Source organism: Nelusetta ayraudi, unplaced genomic scaffold, assembly GCF_046127955.1.
Source record: "Nelusetta ayraudi isolate G7.1 ecotype Tasmania unplaced genomic scaffold, CSIRO-AGI_Nayr_v1 ptg000026l, whole genome shotgun sequence".
NCBI lineage: Eukaryota > Metazoa > Chordata > Actinopteri > Tetraodontiformes > Monacanthidae > Nelusetta > Nelusetta ayraudi.
The window spans coordinates 4,620,729-4,637,121 of record NW_027466076.1 but is presented as its reverse complement, the minus strand read 5'-3'; the positions used below and the strand labels follow the sequence as shown (position 1 = coordinate 4,637,121).

General features: G+C 42.4%; 1 protein-coding gene across 2 annotated transcripts in view; it reads right to left on the bottom strand.

Annotated features, from left to right (window-relative positions):
- tln1 (talin 1) overlaps window positions 1-15,610 on the bottom strand; it is a 42,935-nt gene extending 27,325 nt beyond the window's left edge. The window contains exons 1-3 of one of the 2 annotated variants that reach the window (XM_076029262.1): window positions 15,329-15,610; window positions 4,176-4,248; window positions 2,684-2,846 (exon numbers count right to left, since the gene is read on the bottom strand). In XM_076029262.1, coding sequence (XP_075885377.1) covers window positions 2,684-2,813 — 130 coding nt within the window. In that variant the 5' untranslated portion in view covers window positions 2,814-2,846; window positions 4,176-4,248; window positions 15,329-15,610. Of the gene's footprint in view, window positions 1-2,683; window positions 2,847-4,175; window positions 4,249-4,784; window positions 4,850-15,328 lie in introns of those variants that run through there. The other variant, XM_076029263.1, reaches the window with a different exon arrangement.
- Window positions 15,611-16,393: the final 783 nt, after the last annotated feature.

Here is a 16,393-nt window from a genome sequence, read left to right as displayed (position 1 = left end):
CTGTTTCTTCTTGATCTTGACTGCTTTCTACAGTGTAGATGCACACTGAAGACATCAAATATATGAGCAAGATATGTGGATTAATGCAGCAAAAAAAAAAAGTTCAATACCTAAATATGTTGTGTTATATATATATTGTATATGAAGGGTGGCTATTCTAGATCATCTGAAATATAAAACTTGTTTTGAGTTATTTCACACTTTTTTGTTCAATACATATTCCACATGTGTGCATTCATAGTTTTGATGCCTTGAGTGACAATCTGCAATGTAAATAGTCATGAAAAAATGACAGAAAAACCATTAAATAAAAAGTATTTGTCTAAACCTTTGACTGGTAGTGTACGTAGTTGACTGAGGGAATTCTGTTTTATGACAACATTTTGTTTTGTTTTGTTGTTGCTGTTTTTTGAATATAATTTTTCGTGCCCCGTAGCTCGCCGTGAGTCACTTTTATATGAAGTGTGGTTTGGTCAGGCAACAGCCACATCACTTAACACACTCAAGCCTGTAAAAAACTATGGTCCTGTAATATAGGACCTACTATACAGTCAATGACCAAGAGTTTTCCTGCTTTATAAATATTTAATTATTTAGTAAGTACAAGACTATCAGGTGCTCGCACGAATTTGTGCAATGGCCTTGAAGGCACCGGAACTGCTTAGCAGCAAAAAATGAAGAACAAAAATGAACTGCTTCTTCATTCTAAAACTTCCTCTCTTGCTGACATGAATGCTCTGGAGTCGCTTGCTGTTCATAATTATGAGTCATTTTATTGGGTGATCAGTAAACTCTGCCCTGCCCTCAACACAAACAAGGTTCTCAAATATCTTCCTCCTCCACCCAAGGATCTGGACCAGGAGTCCATGATGGGCCATCAGTGGTGATAATCCAGTTTTCTGTCAGGATAAGTAGCAGAAACCTCCAAAGTAAACTCAAGCTCCAACACCAAGTCAGCTCGCTTGTTAAAAAAACAGCCGCTTCCACTTTATCGAAAGTGAACGGTTCATCTTTTCCCAAGTCGGAACTTTGAAACAGCTAGCCATGCTTTTACTCTTAATGCTTTATTGGGATCACTAGAACTCCCATTATATTTGTCTGCACCAGTTCCTATTGCACCATGCCTCCTCACTGTGAACCAGGACCACACATCCCCAGTCCTGGCTCTTAGTCTCTTTAGGCACCCCACTACTAAGACAAGCTCCTGCATCTGCACCAAAGCACTGCGACTGGCCAATCAGCTGCTGGCTGCTACTGGATATCCGCCCGCCAACACTAGGCTGAAAACCAGAGGGCGACTGGGCCTCAGGGTGTGGAATAACCTGCCACACCTGGCACATCTGCTATGCAGACTCGCTGGACGTTTTTAAATCTCTTTCAAAAACAGACTGTTTTTCCCTCCTCCCTCTGGTGGCTCATACTTGTTTCTCTTAAAGGTATCTTCTGTTGCGATTGTATTTTATGCTGTCTTTTATGCACTGTGCTGCTTTTACGGTAATAGCTTTACAGGACTTCAACCGAGGAGCTTTTAAACAAGCTCTACAAATAAAGTGTGAGTGGAGTCTCGGTAGCGTAATGCGCATTAAGCAGTCGAACCTGGCTTTTTATATGAAATAGGAGACAAAGGGCCGACTTGTTTCATCGAAGGGACTTTGAGAATAGCCGCAGTAGCTCATATCGATATCCGGGGCGAATGGTTACACAATTGAACTGTTCTTGTGACACTGACTTCAAAACACGTCCCATGGAGGTTTAAACAGGCCCTGCAGTCTTAAAACCACCGACGAGTTGGAACAAGCAGAGCAGAGTTGTGTTGAAACTGCCCTCTGTGCTCTGTGTGCAGCATGAGCCACTGCAAACTGTTGAGCGGCGCCTTCTTATATTCAAATGATCTTTTTTTTTTTTTTTTTTTTTTTGTAACTACAGCACTTTTGAGGAGCCTATAATTTACCCAACAACAGGAGCAAGGCCGGGTGCAGTCCACCCAACACACAATACTGGGGTTTGTTGGTTTGTGCTTGTTCGAAATTGAGTTCAGTTGAGTTTTGTTGATTCCAAATGTTCACAAATGTAAGAAAATGTTTTTATTTTATTTTTTTACTTCTGACATGATGCGCACAGTGTTCAGAGTTTATTGGCCAGTTTAAAAGGAATCCTCTCAAATTATCTATAGCCGTTATAGGGACTGCCTGACAGAGAGCTGATTTACTTCACCTGTGACAGGAGCTGCGTTTCGCAAAATAAAAGCGATACTTGTTAAATTTCGGCAAAGCACAATTGCAATTTGCAGGTGTTTCAATTGAATGGTGTGAAGCGCATAAGCCGCACTTTGATGTTGTTTGCTGTCAAAAATGGTTGTTATATTTTTCTCTTTGATTACTCGTAAAAAAAACACTCCGTCTCCTCCTCCGTCCAATCATAACGCCCCGTTTTTTCAGTGTCAACGCGAAATAAGTCTTTCCACGACACTTTTGCGATATATTTCTATATCAATACATGTGAGAAGCCACTTCAACGAGAGCCTTTTTCCAAGTTTAGCTGTTCCCACGAACAGTTTTTTATTGTGATATTTAGGTTTTGTGCAATTGTTGCGTCGTGGGTGTTGTGACATCCCTGACCTTTGAGTGGGGGAAGAAAAAAAAAACGACTCGTGATACAGATCAAAGAGAAAATGACAACTCACGCTGGCCAAGCTGTGCCTCGGGGACCCTCTCCCTGATGACGCGGCACGCATCGTACACCATGGTGGAGGGTTCAAATTGCATGGTCTTCACCACGTTCCCCACACTGATCTTGAGCGACAGGGCTACCATGATTGCGGCTCTGCTCCTCCACCCGACACGCACCTGCATAATGACAAAGAAAAAGCGTACGTGATTTGAAATGGTTGGAATTGAAGCAACGTATTTGTCACTGACGGCAGTAACTCCCCGAGATAGAGACAGAGAGAGAGAGAGAGGGGAGAGAGAGAGAGGGGAGAGAGAGAGAGAGAAATAAAAGTTGGTTAAAAACCTTTTTAGTATTGATGCAGTGTAGAAACTTTAGACATGCTGTATTACAAGGTTAGCGTCAATGAACGCAAGAGTTATAGATGGATACAACTGAGGGGTTTAAAACCATCAACGATTATCTACTTAACAATCCCTTCAATAGCAAATATTACAATTACAATACAATTACAATGATAGAATCTTTAGAAGACAACCATCTACTTCAAAAGAACATTTTACTTCACAATTCTTGAAGTAAAGTTTTAGCGAAGGGCTGGCTGGCAGTCGTGAGAGGAGGAAATGGACCGAAAAATCAGGAACAAGAAAACGTTAAAAAAAAAAGAAGTAAAGAATTGCTGTCTGCACTAGTTAGAAGTGAAAGAAGAAATTCTAATTTTGAGCAATGCTGCACGGTCAACCATCGCCAAACTTCCCGTAGGCCTGTACGGTTTACAAGCATTCAACCCATTTTTAACGTGCCGCGACACGCTTTGAAAACACATGGCAGCCACAGCAGCAACAGACCTTGTTTGAATTGCGCCGGCCTCTAATGGAACTCTGACTTCTGACGGACAAGGCCAACGACTAACTGCTCCTTGACTGTGTGAGTTGCGCTGTTACCAGGTGATGGCGTTAGGAAAGTCACATTAAACTGATTGGATGCCACGATGGAGTGGTTATGACTACTGGTTTGATCGTCACCAAGGTTAGATTGATTAATGCCTCATGGATGCATGTGTATTGCTAAGCATATTTATGCTTAATATAGTTAACCAGGGTGTCGCAGTGACATAACACTTGCAGCGCTCACCCTCTCATGCCAGTGAACTGTGATCAGTGGTCTGATCTAAGATTGCAGAACTCATTTGCACCACCAACGCCCCCAAATAAAAGCTTGCCAGTGAACTACAGTGGTCTTTGCACATCAAGAAGGGACGTCAGGATGTCAGTTTTTGCTGATAAGTATTGACTAATTTACACACTGTACCTTTAAGGATAAACAGCAAAGCTGAAAAACATTTGCTCATTACAAATTCAAATAATTGAAATGGAAGTGGAAAGTATCATATCTATTTGTTTGTTTTTGTTTTTTAAAAAAAAAAAAAAAAAAAAAACCTTCCCTGTAGTTAATCGAGATTAACTAAGAGTAATTGAAAGAGTGATCAAAGTGAGTGAACTATTTACCTGAAGTGAAGCTGTGTTTCAGTGGCAGCCCTCCTGCCCAGTCAGATGATGAACTCTGTTCTCTTCTCTTTGGCTGTAGAAACACAGTGATGTGAGCAGTTACAATCATTTTATCATTACCATGATGACTACGACATCTTGCTACATTTCATCGGCCACTAACGTCTTTGCGACCGACCAGAGACTCTTCAGCGTTTCGGAATGTCAGCGGAGTAGAAACAGTGACACACTGCCGCTTAATTCCTAGACAGAGTAGTCACTGATTCTATTTACACTCTTTGGGGAAAATCTCAGTACATTTAACGCAATAGTGTTCAAAGGAAGGACCTCTTCTAATAGAAAAAAGCCCATTGCTGAAAACAAGGTACAATTAAGCTTCTTTTACATCTACACATTCTGATGAAATTTAATAATGTTTTTCTGTCTTTTTCTACAAATTTGCGTGGCAATGTCCCCACACAGCAAAGTGCAGAACATATTTGATCCCTTCAAACAGAACATAGCTGTGTCCAAGTGCAACTCCTAAACTCCTTGCAAGTCGCTGACTCCAGACTTTTCTTCTGCAGCAACATGTTTGAGCTGACTGAGGCATTTTTGGCAGCAACTTACAGAGAGCTCGAGTCATTCAGCGCAGCGTCCTGACGGACAGCCGCTCTCTTGTTTAAAAAAAAAAAGACTCAGCCCACAACGCGCACACACGCACGCACACACACGGCGAAGAAGAATGAGCCATTTAAAGTGAGTTTTTTGGTTTTGTGGCCGAGCTGAGGTCTTGTCCCCCTTTCCACACCAGTGACAGAGCTCCTGTGAGAACCCACTTGCACGCCCCCGGCGTCACTTCCTCTTTTGAAAACCCCTTTTCCAACGCCATAAAAGGTATTTCAGCCATTTGTGTACTCCCTCCCGGCTATGATTCATCAGGGGAGCGTGCATCCAGCCAATGCGAGGACAGCTTGCGTCTCGGGGGCCGGGGGGAGACACGGCGGAGAGTCAGAGGCTTTCGTTCACGTCTGTGTGTGTCAGGGGTGCCGCCGCGTAAACTCCTGCAGCTCCGGCAACATTCCTTCCCCGCCACCCCCGCCGTAGTTTGATTCGTATCGTGTAGAAACAAGAAATAATCCTGTTTTCCAAACACAGAGTCTCAAGAAATGCCGTCCCCTCTGTAGACGCTACAGCACCCGGCGAGTGTGGGAAGTGCTGAGTCCTAAACTTCAACATAAGTTTTGGCACTTTTATCCCTTATAGACGTGTTATAAACATCATTTCAAACTGCCCGTTTACAGCATGTCACTGTTTTATTTGATTGTAATTTGGCCTTTTATTATTTTACGTTTTATGTATTTTATTGCTCTGACTGTTTTTGATCTTTTAATTTCTGCAGTGCTATTTTATTTTTGTATTTTTCAACTCATACCCTCTGTTTGTTTTATACACTACCAGTCAAAAGTTTGGACGCACAACAGTATGAATTGAACGTCTTTTCTTTCATTCTCATGACTATTGACACTGCAGCTTCGCACTGAAGGCATCAAAACTACGTATGAACACACATGGAAGTATGTAGGGAAACAATAAAAGTGAAAGTAAGGTTTTCATTTATTATTGAAAACCCGTGTTTTTCTTTGCTGCATGATTACAAGTCTTGCTCATATATTTAATGTCTTCATTGTCTACCTGCAGTGTAGAAGAGTTGTTAAGATAAAAAAAAGAATTGCATGAGTGCATGAATGCATACACTGCTCGGCAGTGTATGCATTCTCGGCACCAAGGTTGATTGATAAAAATGAACATACGAGTTTATAAATGCTGTGCACTGCCGCAAAGTGACAGCCGCCCGTTAACTGTCATGCTGAGTCCAGACATCCTGTTTATCTTGACAAACGGATGCTGTGCAGTTCGGTCTCTATCTCGTGTCCTTCAAGCCTGACCAGAGTCAAAAAAAAACAAAAAAACATAGCCTCTATCTCTCTTGTCACACAACAAACTTGCAACACAGCTCTGTCGCCCACACATGTGTGGCCCAGTACGAGAGAATTTTTTTTTTTTTTTTGACAATGAATCAGCTAGAATGAGCGCGTCAGTTACAAGAACGAAATTAAGATCTCAGACAAAAACTGTGTAAAGGGTTGTAGTTCAAACGAGCAGTTTCCTGTTTCACACAGATGTGGCCCAACTACCCTGTGTGGAAATGGCTGAACACTGAGACTTCCACAAACACAGAGCTGCTCAAACTTTTTGACTGGTGGGGTCACAGTGGCTTGTAAAGTTTGACAGAGGTGGGGCCGGAGCAGCAGCAGATGGATGGAGTGTTTTGCTGAGCCACCACAAAGGAGGAAAAAACATATCAAGGTGGGCGTGGAGGGCAGGCCCGTGTCATGTTCTCTGTTATCCATTATCTATCCTTTTATATAAAACATTACATTCAACGATGAGCAAAGATGCACCACATGATAACTCTTTAGGTCATCTGCAGGGAAGGCTGGAGGCGTAATGCATTTAGGAATTGATGCAAATTGAGACGAAACAAGAGACTTTCAAGTGCGCAACAGTCCTTAAATTCCACTTGAAATGCAGCCGCCTTTCACTGCAAAGGCTCTCAGCTGCTGCCAAGCGGCTCTGCAGGATGGGAATCCTGAGAAAGGTCAAAAGTTGACCTGTATGAGGACATTCTCCTCATGGTGAACAGTCTGAGAGAGAGAGAGGGGGGTGCCAGGGGGCGCTAGCGAGGGCCGCATAGAATCAAACGATATTTTCCCCTCTCCTCCTCCGTCCAAACATGATGCGCCATTTTCACTGGTCAGTGAACTGGTCACGTGACGCCCGTATGTCACGTCCACGTGACACGCAAATGCCAAAAAAAAAGTGTTTCCGTGACACTTGCAATATATCTTTAAATGGAGACGTGTGAAAAACCACCAGCTGACACTTTACAAAAGAAGGTTAAGACATCTCAGATTAAAATTTGCTGTTAAAAAATGAATGCAAATTCAATAATACATTTGGGCTGGGCCGTGGCCTGGAACACCCCTGGCTATTATGATGAGACACCTTGCAAGCTCGATGGTTGAAAGTGACACAGGTGGCCCTCCCATCGTGCAGGCTCACTGCAGGGTCGCCTATGGAAGCGCAAACACAGCTGCTGCTGACGGCGCTGACAGCATCAAGTATGCGCAGTCACGCAACAGCAAGCAGTGTGTGCGTTCAGCTGCTAAAAAAAAACTCTTGCCAGTCGCAGGTTCGGGTCACCGCGTTGCTATTCTTCAACGGTGCGGGTTGGCCGACGCGACTTGAAACAGTCGAAGCACTGCCGTTGTCTCGCCATCGCACGGGAACGCAGCGAGGTAGACGGAGAGCTTAATGCAGCGCCTCAGGCAGCAGAGCAAGTTAAGTTCAAGGTCAAGATCCACATCAGGGTCACACAGGATGTCGCATTGCAGCAATGAGCGAGAGCAGAGCTGCAAAACTGTGAACTACACAACGCCCTTTTGTTTTGGGTTTGTTACTTCTGCTTTGCGGCTCTACTGTCAACATGTACAAATGCAATAGGCAAGTTCTTTTAAAAAAAGTTTTTTTTTTTTTTTTGCACCAGTGACTAATTTAAAAAAATAAACAGGGTTAAAAAAAAAAAACAACTCTTCCAGTATTTTTCAGTCATCTACAAATAAGCCCAGAAAAGCAGGCGCTTATCATTTAGTTTCAAATATTGCATTCAACCATTGTTACGACAGTAGGTAGCAATGGAGCTCCTCTTTTGGTCAGTCAGTTTAAACAAATGATCTGTTTACACATTAGTGGAAATCACTCAGCTGTGCGTATAAATTTCCATAGGATGTGTAGAAGTTTCAAACGATCACACTAATGCGGTTGCATTAGCGACAAGAAATGCAACACATTTATTAGGGTATGCCAAGTGTGTCTATACACACACACACACACACATATAGATTGATAGATAGATAGATAGATAGATAGATAGATAGATAAAAAATAAACAAACCAATGAAAATCATATATTCTACAGTCATATTTCCTAAGATGGGTCTCAAATCTTTCGACAAAGAACACAACTGTGTGCTTTAAAATATTTATAAAAAGACTTGAATGAACTCGAATATTGATTTACAGCACATTAGGCTAATTGGAATCTCTGCAGGGTGCAGCCCTGCCTTTCCGCCCCCAAGACAGCTGGCGTGGGCTCCAGCAGCACCCCTGCAAATCTGAGTGAGTGCAGGACCAACCGTGACAGAAAAATAAAAGGCTGGTTGGACTGAAGGACAAATCTGTTTAATAGTCAAATCAAACACAAAAAAAAGAAAACAATATCAACTTTAAAAATGGAGCATAGTGGGTCATAAAAGCACGATGTGATTAATTGATGACTTTTTGTCCCGTGACGCAACAACTGTGGCACACATAGGAAACGGAGTCATTGAGCGACAGAGGTGGCTGGTTTATTGCTGGGAGCCAGGTTATCTGCAGCTCAGTTATCACCAGTTCTTTGAACCAGTGGCTCACCTTGTTACAGAGTGAAACCATCAGACCAGACGACCCAGAGAGGTTTTTTTTTTTGCAAAATGAAGGCGATATTTCTAAGATTTCGACAAAGCACAACTGCGATTTGCAGGTGTTTCCATTGAATGGTGTGAAGCGCACAAGACAGGATTTGACGAGAATTGTGTTGTTTTTTTTTTTGTTTTTTTACGTTTGTTTGCTGTCAAAAATGTTTTTTATATTATTCTCGTTGATTACTTGTAAATTGGTCACCTGACCCCGTAAGTCTCGTGACAGAAGTGTTTCCATGACACTTTTGCAATATACCTCTATATGCATAGTATTTATAGATAGCAGCTTTTTATTGCCATATTTAGGTTTTGCACAATTCTAGGGTTGATGGAAACGCAGCTTGTGATGGCCTGAAAGCTTTTTTTTTGTGGCTTGGTTTGGTGTTGCAGTACTGGAGATTGGTCTTGGTCTCCAGACCACTTTTTTTTAAAGGTCTCGCTCTCGTCTCAGCCTCAGATTGGAGGGTCTGGGGATTTTTTGATCAAGACCGGTCGAGACTCAGCCAACGTGGCAATGACAGGAGAATAAATAATGACAATAAAAGAAAAAGAAAAAACTTGAGTTTCACCACCTCATCCCCAGAGCCATGCAGAACTTTGGACGTCTTTCACAACCACCATGAGTGAGACTCATAATATGGGATGTAATATAATGAAGTATGTATCATAAATGCTTGTTGTGCTACTGCTCTTGCAAGATAAGAACCACTGTAATAGTCGTTTAATTGCTCTTATTTTTTTCAGGCTAGAGGTAGAAATAGACATTCAAATCTGACACTAAAAACCTGCCACAATGGACCTGCTTGTTTTTGGATCGTCCCCCCCCCCCCTCACATCTTTAAATTTGGTACAACAACACCCAGTTCAGACTGTATGGCTGCTCTGCTGCTCGAGCCCTGCACAGGAATTTGCCTCTGCATTCCTCTGGAATACCAACAGCAGAAAGCAGAGATAGAGAGCAAGAGAGGGGGAAGAAAGAAGAGAAGCTTTATTCGGCCTTATGTCACAGCAGCGCGCAGACTAAATGCAGCCAATCCCAGCTGAACCCAGGAATGTGAGGACAGAGAAAATACTGTGGCCCAGGAAAGATAATATCTCATCTGCAATTTGGGACGTCGGCTTTCAACTCCGAGGAAGTCGCTCCGCAAACAAGTCTCTGCGAAAACGAGTCGTTTCCGGCTCGCATTTGTAATTGCTAAAATGAAGCTCGAGCCAACTGCTGAAAATAGAACGTGCATTTTCAAACACACTCCCGGCCAAAGGTTTGGACACACCTGTTTCATCTTGATCTTTACTACCATTCTACAATGTGTCCACACTTTTGACTAATAGTGTAGATTTGTGTTTACAGCAGCTTGGCAAGCCAACTAGTGTAATAAAAGGCATGTAATGAGCTAATCTATAGAATAAAGAGAGATAAAAGTATGGTATAAAATAAAAATAGAAATAAAAATCTGAAGCTTCCTATGAAATAAAACAAAATAAAATAAAATCGGACACTATTCACCAAAGAAGGTCATTAAAAAATATTTGTACTTTTTTTCAATCAATATCGGCATCAAGGGGGAGTTTCCGCTGTTGACCGAAGCATCTACATCTACAGAAGCATCAATGCATTCCAATGCATTCTCTGTCAGAATGGTGATCCCATGATAAACTGCAGGACGAGGACCCAAAGTGACACTCCCAAAAACTCCCACAAAAACAACACACACACACACACACACACACACACACGCACGCACGCACACGTACACACACACACACACACACACACGCACACACACACGCACACACACACACACACACACACACACACACACACACACACACACACACAGCAGCAGCAGCAGCAGCAGCAGCAGCAGCAGCAGCAGCCCAGTCTCAGCTACAGTAGTAGTAGCACAGGTTACAGAGAGAGACTTTACGAGGGACAATGAATCCACTGTGATGACTGACTGTCCAAATTCTGGCGGGGTTTCCAGCTTTGCAGGTTAGGGTCCCACACACTGCTGGGATTGTTGCGGCAACTACAGACAGCTCACTCATTTGGCCAAGTGGGCATCCAAAGCATCGCAGGCACATTTTGTGCATTTCCCGTCAATCAAAAGGGAACTGATTTGAACCCAGCAGAATAATTTATCAGCTTTACAATCTCCCCAGTCTGGCTGATTGAAGCTCATTCTACCCTCGATTTGTGTTTACTCAATGGGCACTTCACCTTGGGTGACCATATGGATAACCAACTAACACATATGATCTGAAAAATCTACAAAACTGTTAAGCTTAAGGCGTCTCCAGCTGTGTTTCCATGACCCCTAGAATTGCGCAAAACAGAAATATCGCAATAAAAAACTGGTCATGGAAACAGCTAAACTTGGAAAAACCTCTTAAATATGGCTTGCGGGATCGAGATTTGACCAGAATTACGGCCGATGCGCTTCGCACCATTCAATGGAAACACCTGCAAATCGCAATTGTACTTCGAAATTTTAGAAATATCGCTTTTATTTTGCGAAAAACTGTAATGGAAACACAGCTTCAGACAGTAGGAGGGATCATTATGTGGCTTTTATAACTCCAAGGTACACTTAGTGCTTCATAACTCATTGTTTTAATTTGGTTTTTTTTTGTTATCTTTTAAGAGCAGAACTGTTGTATGTGAACCCAGCAGACATCTTAGCAGGGACTCGGGAATTGGCTCAAGTTTAAAACAAATAATTTCTTGCCAGAGGAGTGGTAGCACATGTTGCCTTGACCAAATATGGCCGAGTGAAAACAGCCCAGTCTGAGCTGTGCAGCGGACTGGAATGAAAGGCAGGTTTCCTTAACTGGTGTGAGAGTGGGCCATGACACAATACACTTGGCGCCCGTCCAAAATGCAGATCAGGCCACACGCTGGATTATAGCTTTACACTGCCATATTTCTGTCCTGCGTTCAGTATGGATGCTTACGTTAACATGAAGGGACATTTACGTTGCTGGAACTTTAACCTCGGCACGAGGAAATGGTCGGGAATGTTCCAGATTTGAAATTCTAGGCTAGTTTTTTTCAGCCCCGCTGACCTCTTTTGATTGTACTTTTTAATGGACCTGGAACCATTAAACTGCACTGCTGCGCAGGTGAAGGGTTCCCATTGGTTAAATGTTTGCAGTCTTTATCTCGGTGATAAGCTTCATGTCGTGAAGTGAAAAAGTACCTTGCAATGTCGCGGCCCTTTGTACAGCCCCACGTCAGTGTCTGATGTTAAACCTCTTTCGATTGACAAGTCACCTGACACTTCCAATTTCTGACACTGTTTAATTTTCTTTTTTAATGTCTGATAATTGCATGTTTTTTTGATCGTTGTTTGACAAATGATTGTCAATCGTGTCTTTTCAAATACGAAAAATCATTTCGTTATTCTGACTTTCTTGTTTTGTCAAAATACCTTCTTAAATAACAGCTGTAGGAAATTGTATCTAGATATATTTTTATTTCAAGATTATATCGAGATATATTGCAATCACCAGCCACTTTTGCTTGACCCTGCGAGTACGGGGTACCTGATAAAGTGGATAAAATTAGCAGTTTTTTGGGGGGGAAATGAAGCCAGACTCTGGATCATTCTGTCTTTTGAGACTGTCCACCGTTGCCATGATCGCGCCCTCAGCTCAAAAACAACATGAGATCATGAATGCAAAATTGCGTCAACGGGTGGAGCCAGCTGGAAGCCAAAAGGCAACTGAACAGAGTTGATTTCACAGATTTCTAATTTAGAGCGACACCAAGTCACTGGGGGTTTGTTTGTTTGTCGGATTAAGAAATTGTGTTCATGAAGTGTGCAAGTTTGATCATGCACTGCTCTTGTATCCACACTGCATTATGTCATCATCATCATCATCATCAGACACCAGTTTCAGTTCCTTTGATGAAAATACAAAATCCCAGTTCTGTTAAATATTTCTGACATCAGTACCTGGCAGAATTGCTGTCACAGGCAAGTCTGCGCTGATCCCACTTTAGACCCAGTCTGGCCGTATTGTTGCAAGACAGATTGCAACAGACCAAGAGAGATCTTTGTTTTTTTCTAAAACAGCTCTGAGGAAGACTTCTCTAAATTGAGCTTACTTGTACGACCTTATATTAGAAATCTTTTATCAAGCCGTTTACAGCCACAGGTAGAAATATGATAGAAATACACTATTTTCAGCTTTATCTGTCTATTGCACTTAAAAATAAAAAAAGGAAATAAAGTAAACACAATCAGTATATGACAGGGCAAACTCTGGCCCGGCTGCTGGAACTGTTAGTACGAGAAAAAAAACTGTATTTCATTCACTTTATTTTCAGTGTTTGAAGAGTCACTTCAACAAAGAGGGCTTTAAAGACACTGACGTTGTTGTAACTTTGCTTTGCTTCATTTTCAATTGACATTAAAGCAACGTGTTTTCTACATATCCCATGATAGATTATTTTTTCCTCCTATGAGGTGGCTGACCAAAACACTCCATCCATACCTGATTTTTGTGCATATGTGCACCAGAGCAGTGTGTGTTGGATCATGCCACTCCCTCCTCGATCCCTCATCACGTTTCCAACACAGCATCCTATAGTCCACATTTGTTTTTGACAACACAAAGTGACACAAAGCATCCATTGCTTTCTATCTGCTGACAGACACAGTCACTGAAGGATACTTCCGCAATTTTATTTTTTATTTTTTTTGGTTGGACTTATCTGTCAGGAACAGGCTTCTAAAACTTCCATCAGTATCTAGCCTAAGGTCGTGTGCAATGTAAGAGAATCACTGACCTAAAAACAACAACTTCAACTTAACATTTTTCCTTAAAAAAAAAAAAAAAAAAAAAGTTTCAACAGTCATGACAATAAAATCTATCGGAATCTTTGACAATTTACTTTTTCTTTTAATTTTAAAAGTCCTGAGCTTCCTTAGTTGGAAATAATGCTTCTGGAGTGTCACTTCCTTGTGAAATGTTTTGTAGACAAAGGAACTTGCCTGCAATTAAGAGACCAGCAGGGGTGTCAGTTTGAGGTGAAGCGGGCAAACAAGAGCAGCTTCCATTGTTGTTTCAAGTGTATTTGTTAAAATGAGGGGCGGAGGGGAAATAACAGCTTCAAATTATGTCACGGCTCTTCTTTTTTATCACTTTGTGTCTATGTATAATACCCTCTGTGTACCCTTCGAGCTCCAAGCGTGGAAAGACTGCAAACTGTGAGACACTGAATGACAATTCTACAAACTGCACTTGTAATTCCATTAAAGAGAAACAACACACGCTCGAGCCAGATTGCAGTTCATCTCTTCAATGCAAATGAAGCACAACATGAACAAGAACCAATTCCTTTGTAAATATATTAGCATTATAACGTTTTTAAAAGTTTTTGTCGTATGTTCCCACCCCAAAAAAAAAACTGTACCTGCATTCATCCAACGAGACCTCCTGACATGTAGAACTGCAGCGAATGAAACAGCGTAGTCCGAAAACAAACACATGTAGGCACTTTGTATCGTGGCTGTTAGCAAAACAATGAACGCGCTTGCTATTAAAGTTCACCCTGGGTTTAACAAAGCCTCCAGACAGGCTTAAATCACTGCATGACGGTGTCAAGTCCACTGCCTGGCCCCCTGGACCTTCCCCGCATAACTTAAGCAATGACTTTGGACGCTGTTCTGACAGGTCTCATAACAACTGACTCAGTGTATTGTAAAATAAAGACACACACACACACACACACACACACACACACACACACACACACACACACACACACACACACACACACACACACACCTCGGTCATCTATTACGCCTTCTATTACACGGTGGCGAGCCAAGCCAAGCTGCCCTGCCAGACGGGAAGTGGACATTGGAAGCAGCTTTTTTAACAATCCGCTGTGTTTGCGAACCACATCACAGCGGTGTAGGAATTCACACCCGGCGGCTACGAGAAACAGGAGGCCGTAAATATCCACAATGAGGGAGGGAAGGAGAGAGAGAGAGAGAGAGAGAGAGAGAGAGAGAGGCTCTGAAGCGGCTGCTATGTCAGCGGACCCATTGGGCGAAAAAGTTCGAATGCGGAACTTTTCTACCACCAGTTCGCGACGCTTTTGGCGAAGCATTGAAAAAAACAAAAAAAAAACAAAAACAACAACCGGGCATCAGCCGACGCGAAACAAACGGCCGACAGCCGAGGGAGTTGTTTCTTGAGGGGACGGAAACTCGAACACGGCGCTGGGTGGAGGTGGAGGAGCTGGAGCGGAGCTGCTGCTTCATGGAGGAAGCCCTTCAGAAGGCAACGGGACGCAGGAAACTCTCGTGCTTGTGCCGTGTCATTGAGTCACAACATCACTTTTCCCATTGTCTCGGCTAACTAACTAGCTGCTTTTCACACACATACACAGCGCCGCCTTATTAAGCACCATTAGCGGCCTGTGTCTGATTACTTTAGATTTTCTTTCCCTTTTTTTTCTCACAAAGTTGCCCTGCTTCCACATCGAGCCCCTGCTGACGTCAAGGACGTCCGTTGTACTCAGAAAAGGTAAAAACCTTTTCCTCTTCAAAGTTCTAGAAACATTTCTTGTCTGACCTGAGTGCGTGAGTCCTCCTCCTCTTCCCCGCTGGCGTCCCCCGGGAACTTTATTTATAAAAAGAAAAAAAAAAGGAAGAAGACACAAAAATGGCGAAAGTTTTCAATTATTCCTCAAGTAAAAGGCGGTTTCTCTTTAATTTTTTCCCCTTCACGGCCAGATAGCGACTTTTCTCTCACTTCCCCTCCCTATCCGCTCCGAGCGAGCGGCGCTGCTGCTGCTGCTGCTGCTGCTTGAAGCTCCACCCTGGCTGACTGCTGCGTCGCCTAGCTGAGCCGAGCTGGGCCGAGGGGAGCGAGACGAGCGAGCAGCGGGGCGGTGTCGCACTTGTGTGGAGGTTTCAGGGCACTGCCGTTGGCTGCCGCTTACGACCACTACCCTGTCAATGACCGGGTACGACCAGCGGTGGCGCTGTGTTGTCTAAATGGGCGGAAAAGTTTTTTTTTTTTTTTAGCTGACAAAAGTACGGAAGCGCATTGCTGCCATTCTAGAAAACAAATGTTGCTCAGTATCACATTATAAAGTGAAATTTTGACGTTAAAACGTGAAGATTTGTACTTTATAACGTAATAGTATCACGTTATAAAGTAATACTTTTCACGTTATAAAAGTTTCACGTTAATTTGTGACATTTTCACATTATAACGTCATACAGAGCACTGATTCTTTTTTTTCCCAGTGTGGCAGCAATGTGCTTCTGTACAAAAAGAAAGAAGAACCCAAATAAAGTGGACCCTCCCATTGATGTATCATAAGAAGTGGATACCGGACTGGCAATATGTCGGTGAATGAAGAGGAGAAAACATTTTGCAGTCTGCTGACAACCCCTAAGAATTCCTAAACCACATCATTTCAACACAAGGGCGTCACACTTAATTATTAACACAGTTATGTAAATAAATTGTACATTTATTTTAATTCATCTATTTTTTTTAAATCTTCTCTTTGCACTGTATATGCACATTTCCCCAATGTGAGATAAATAAAGACGTTCTATTCTATTCTAGCTGTGGGTTGAAATACACAAACAGTTTACATTTCATTTGTTCAAACTCTTTACATTT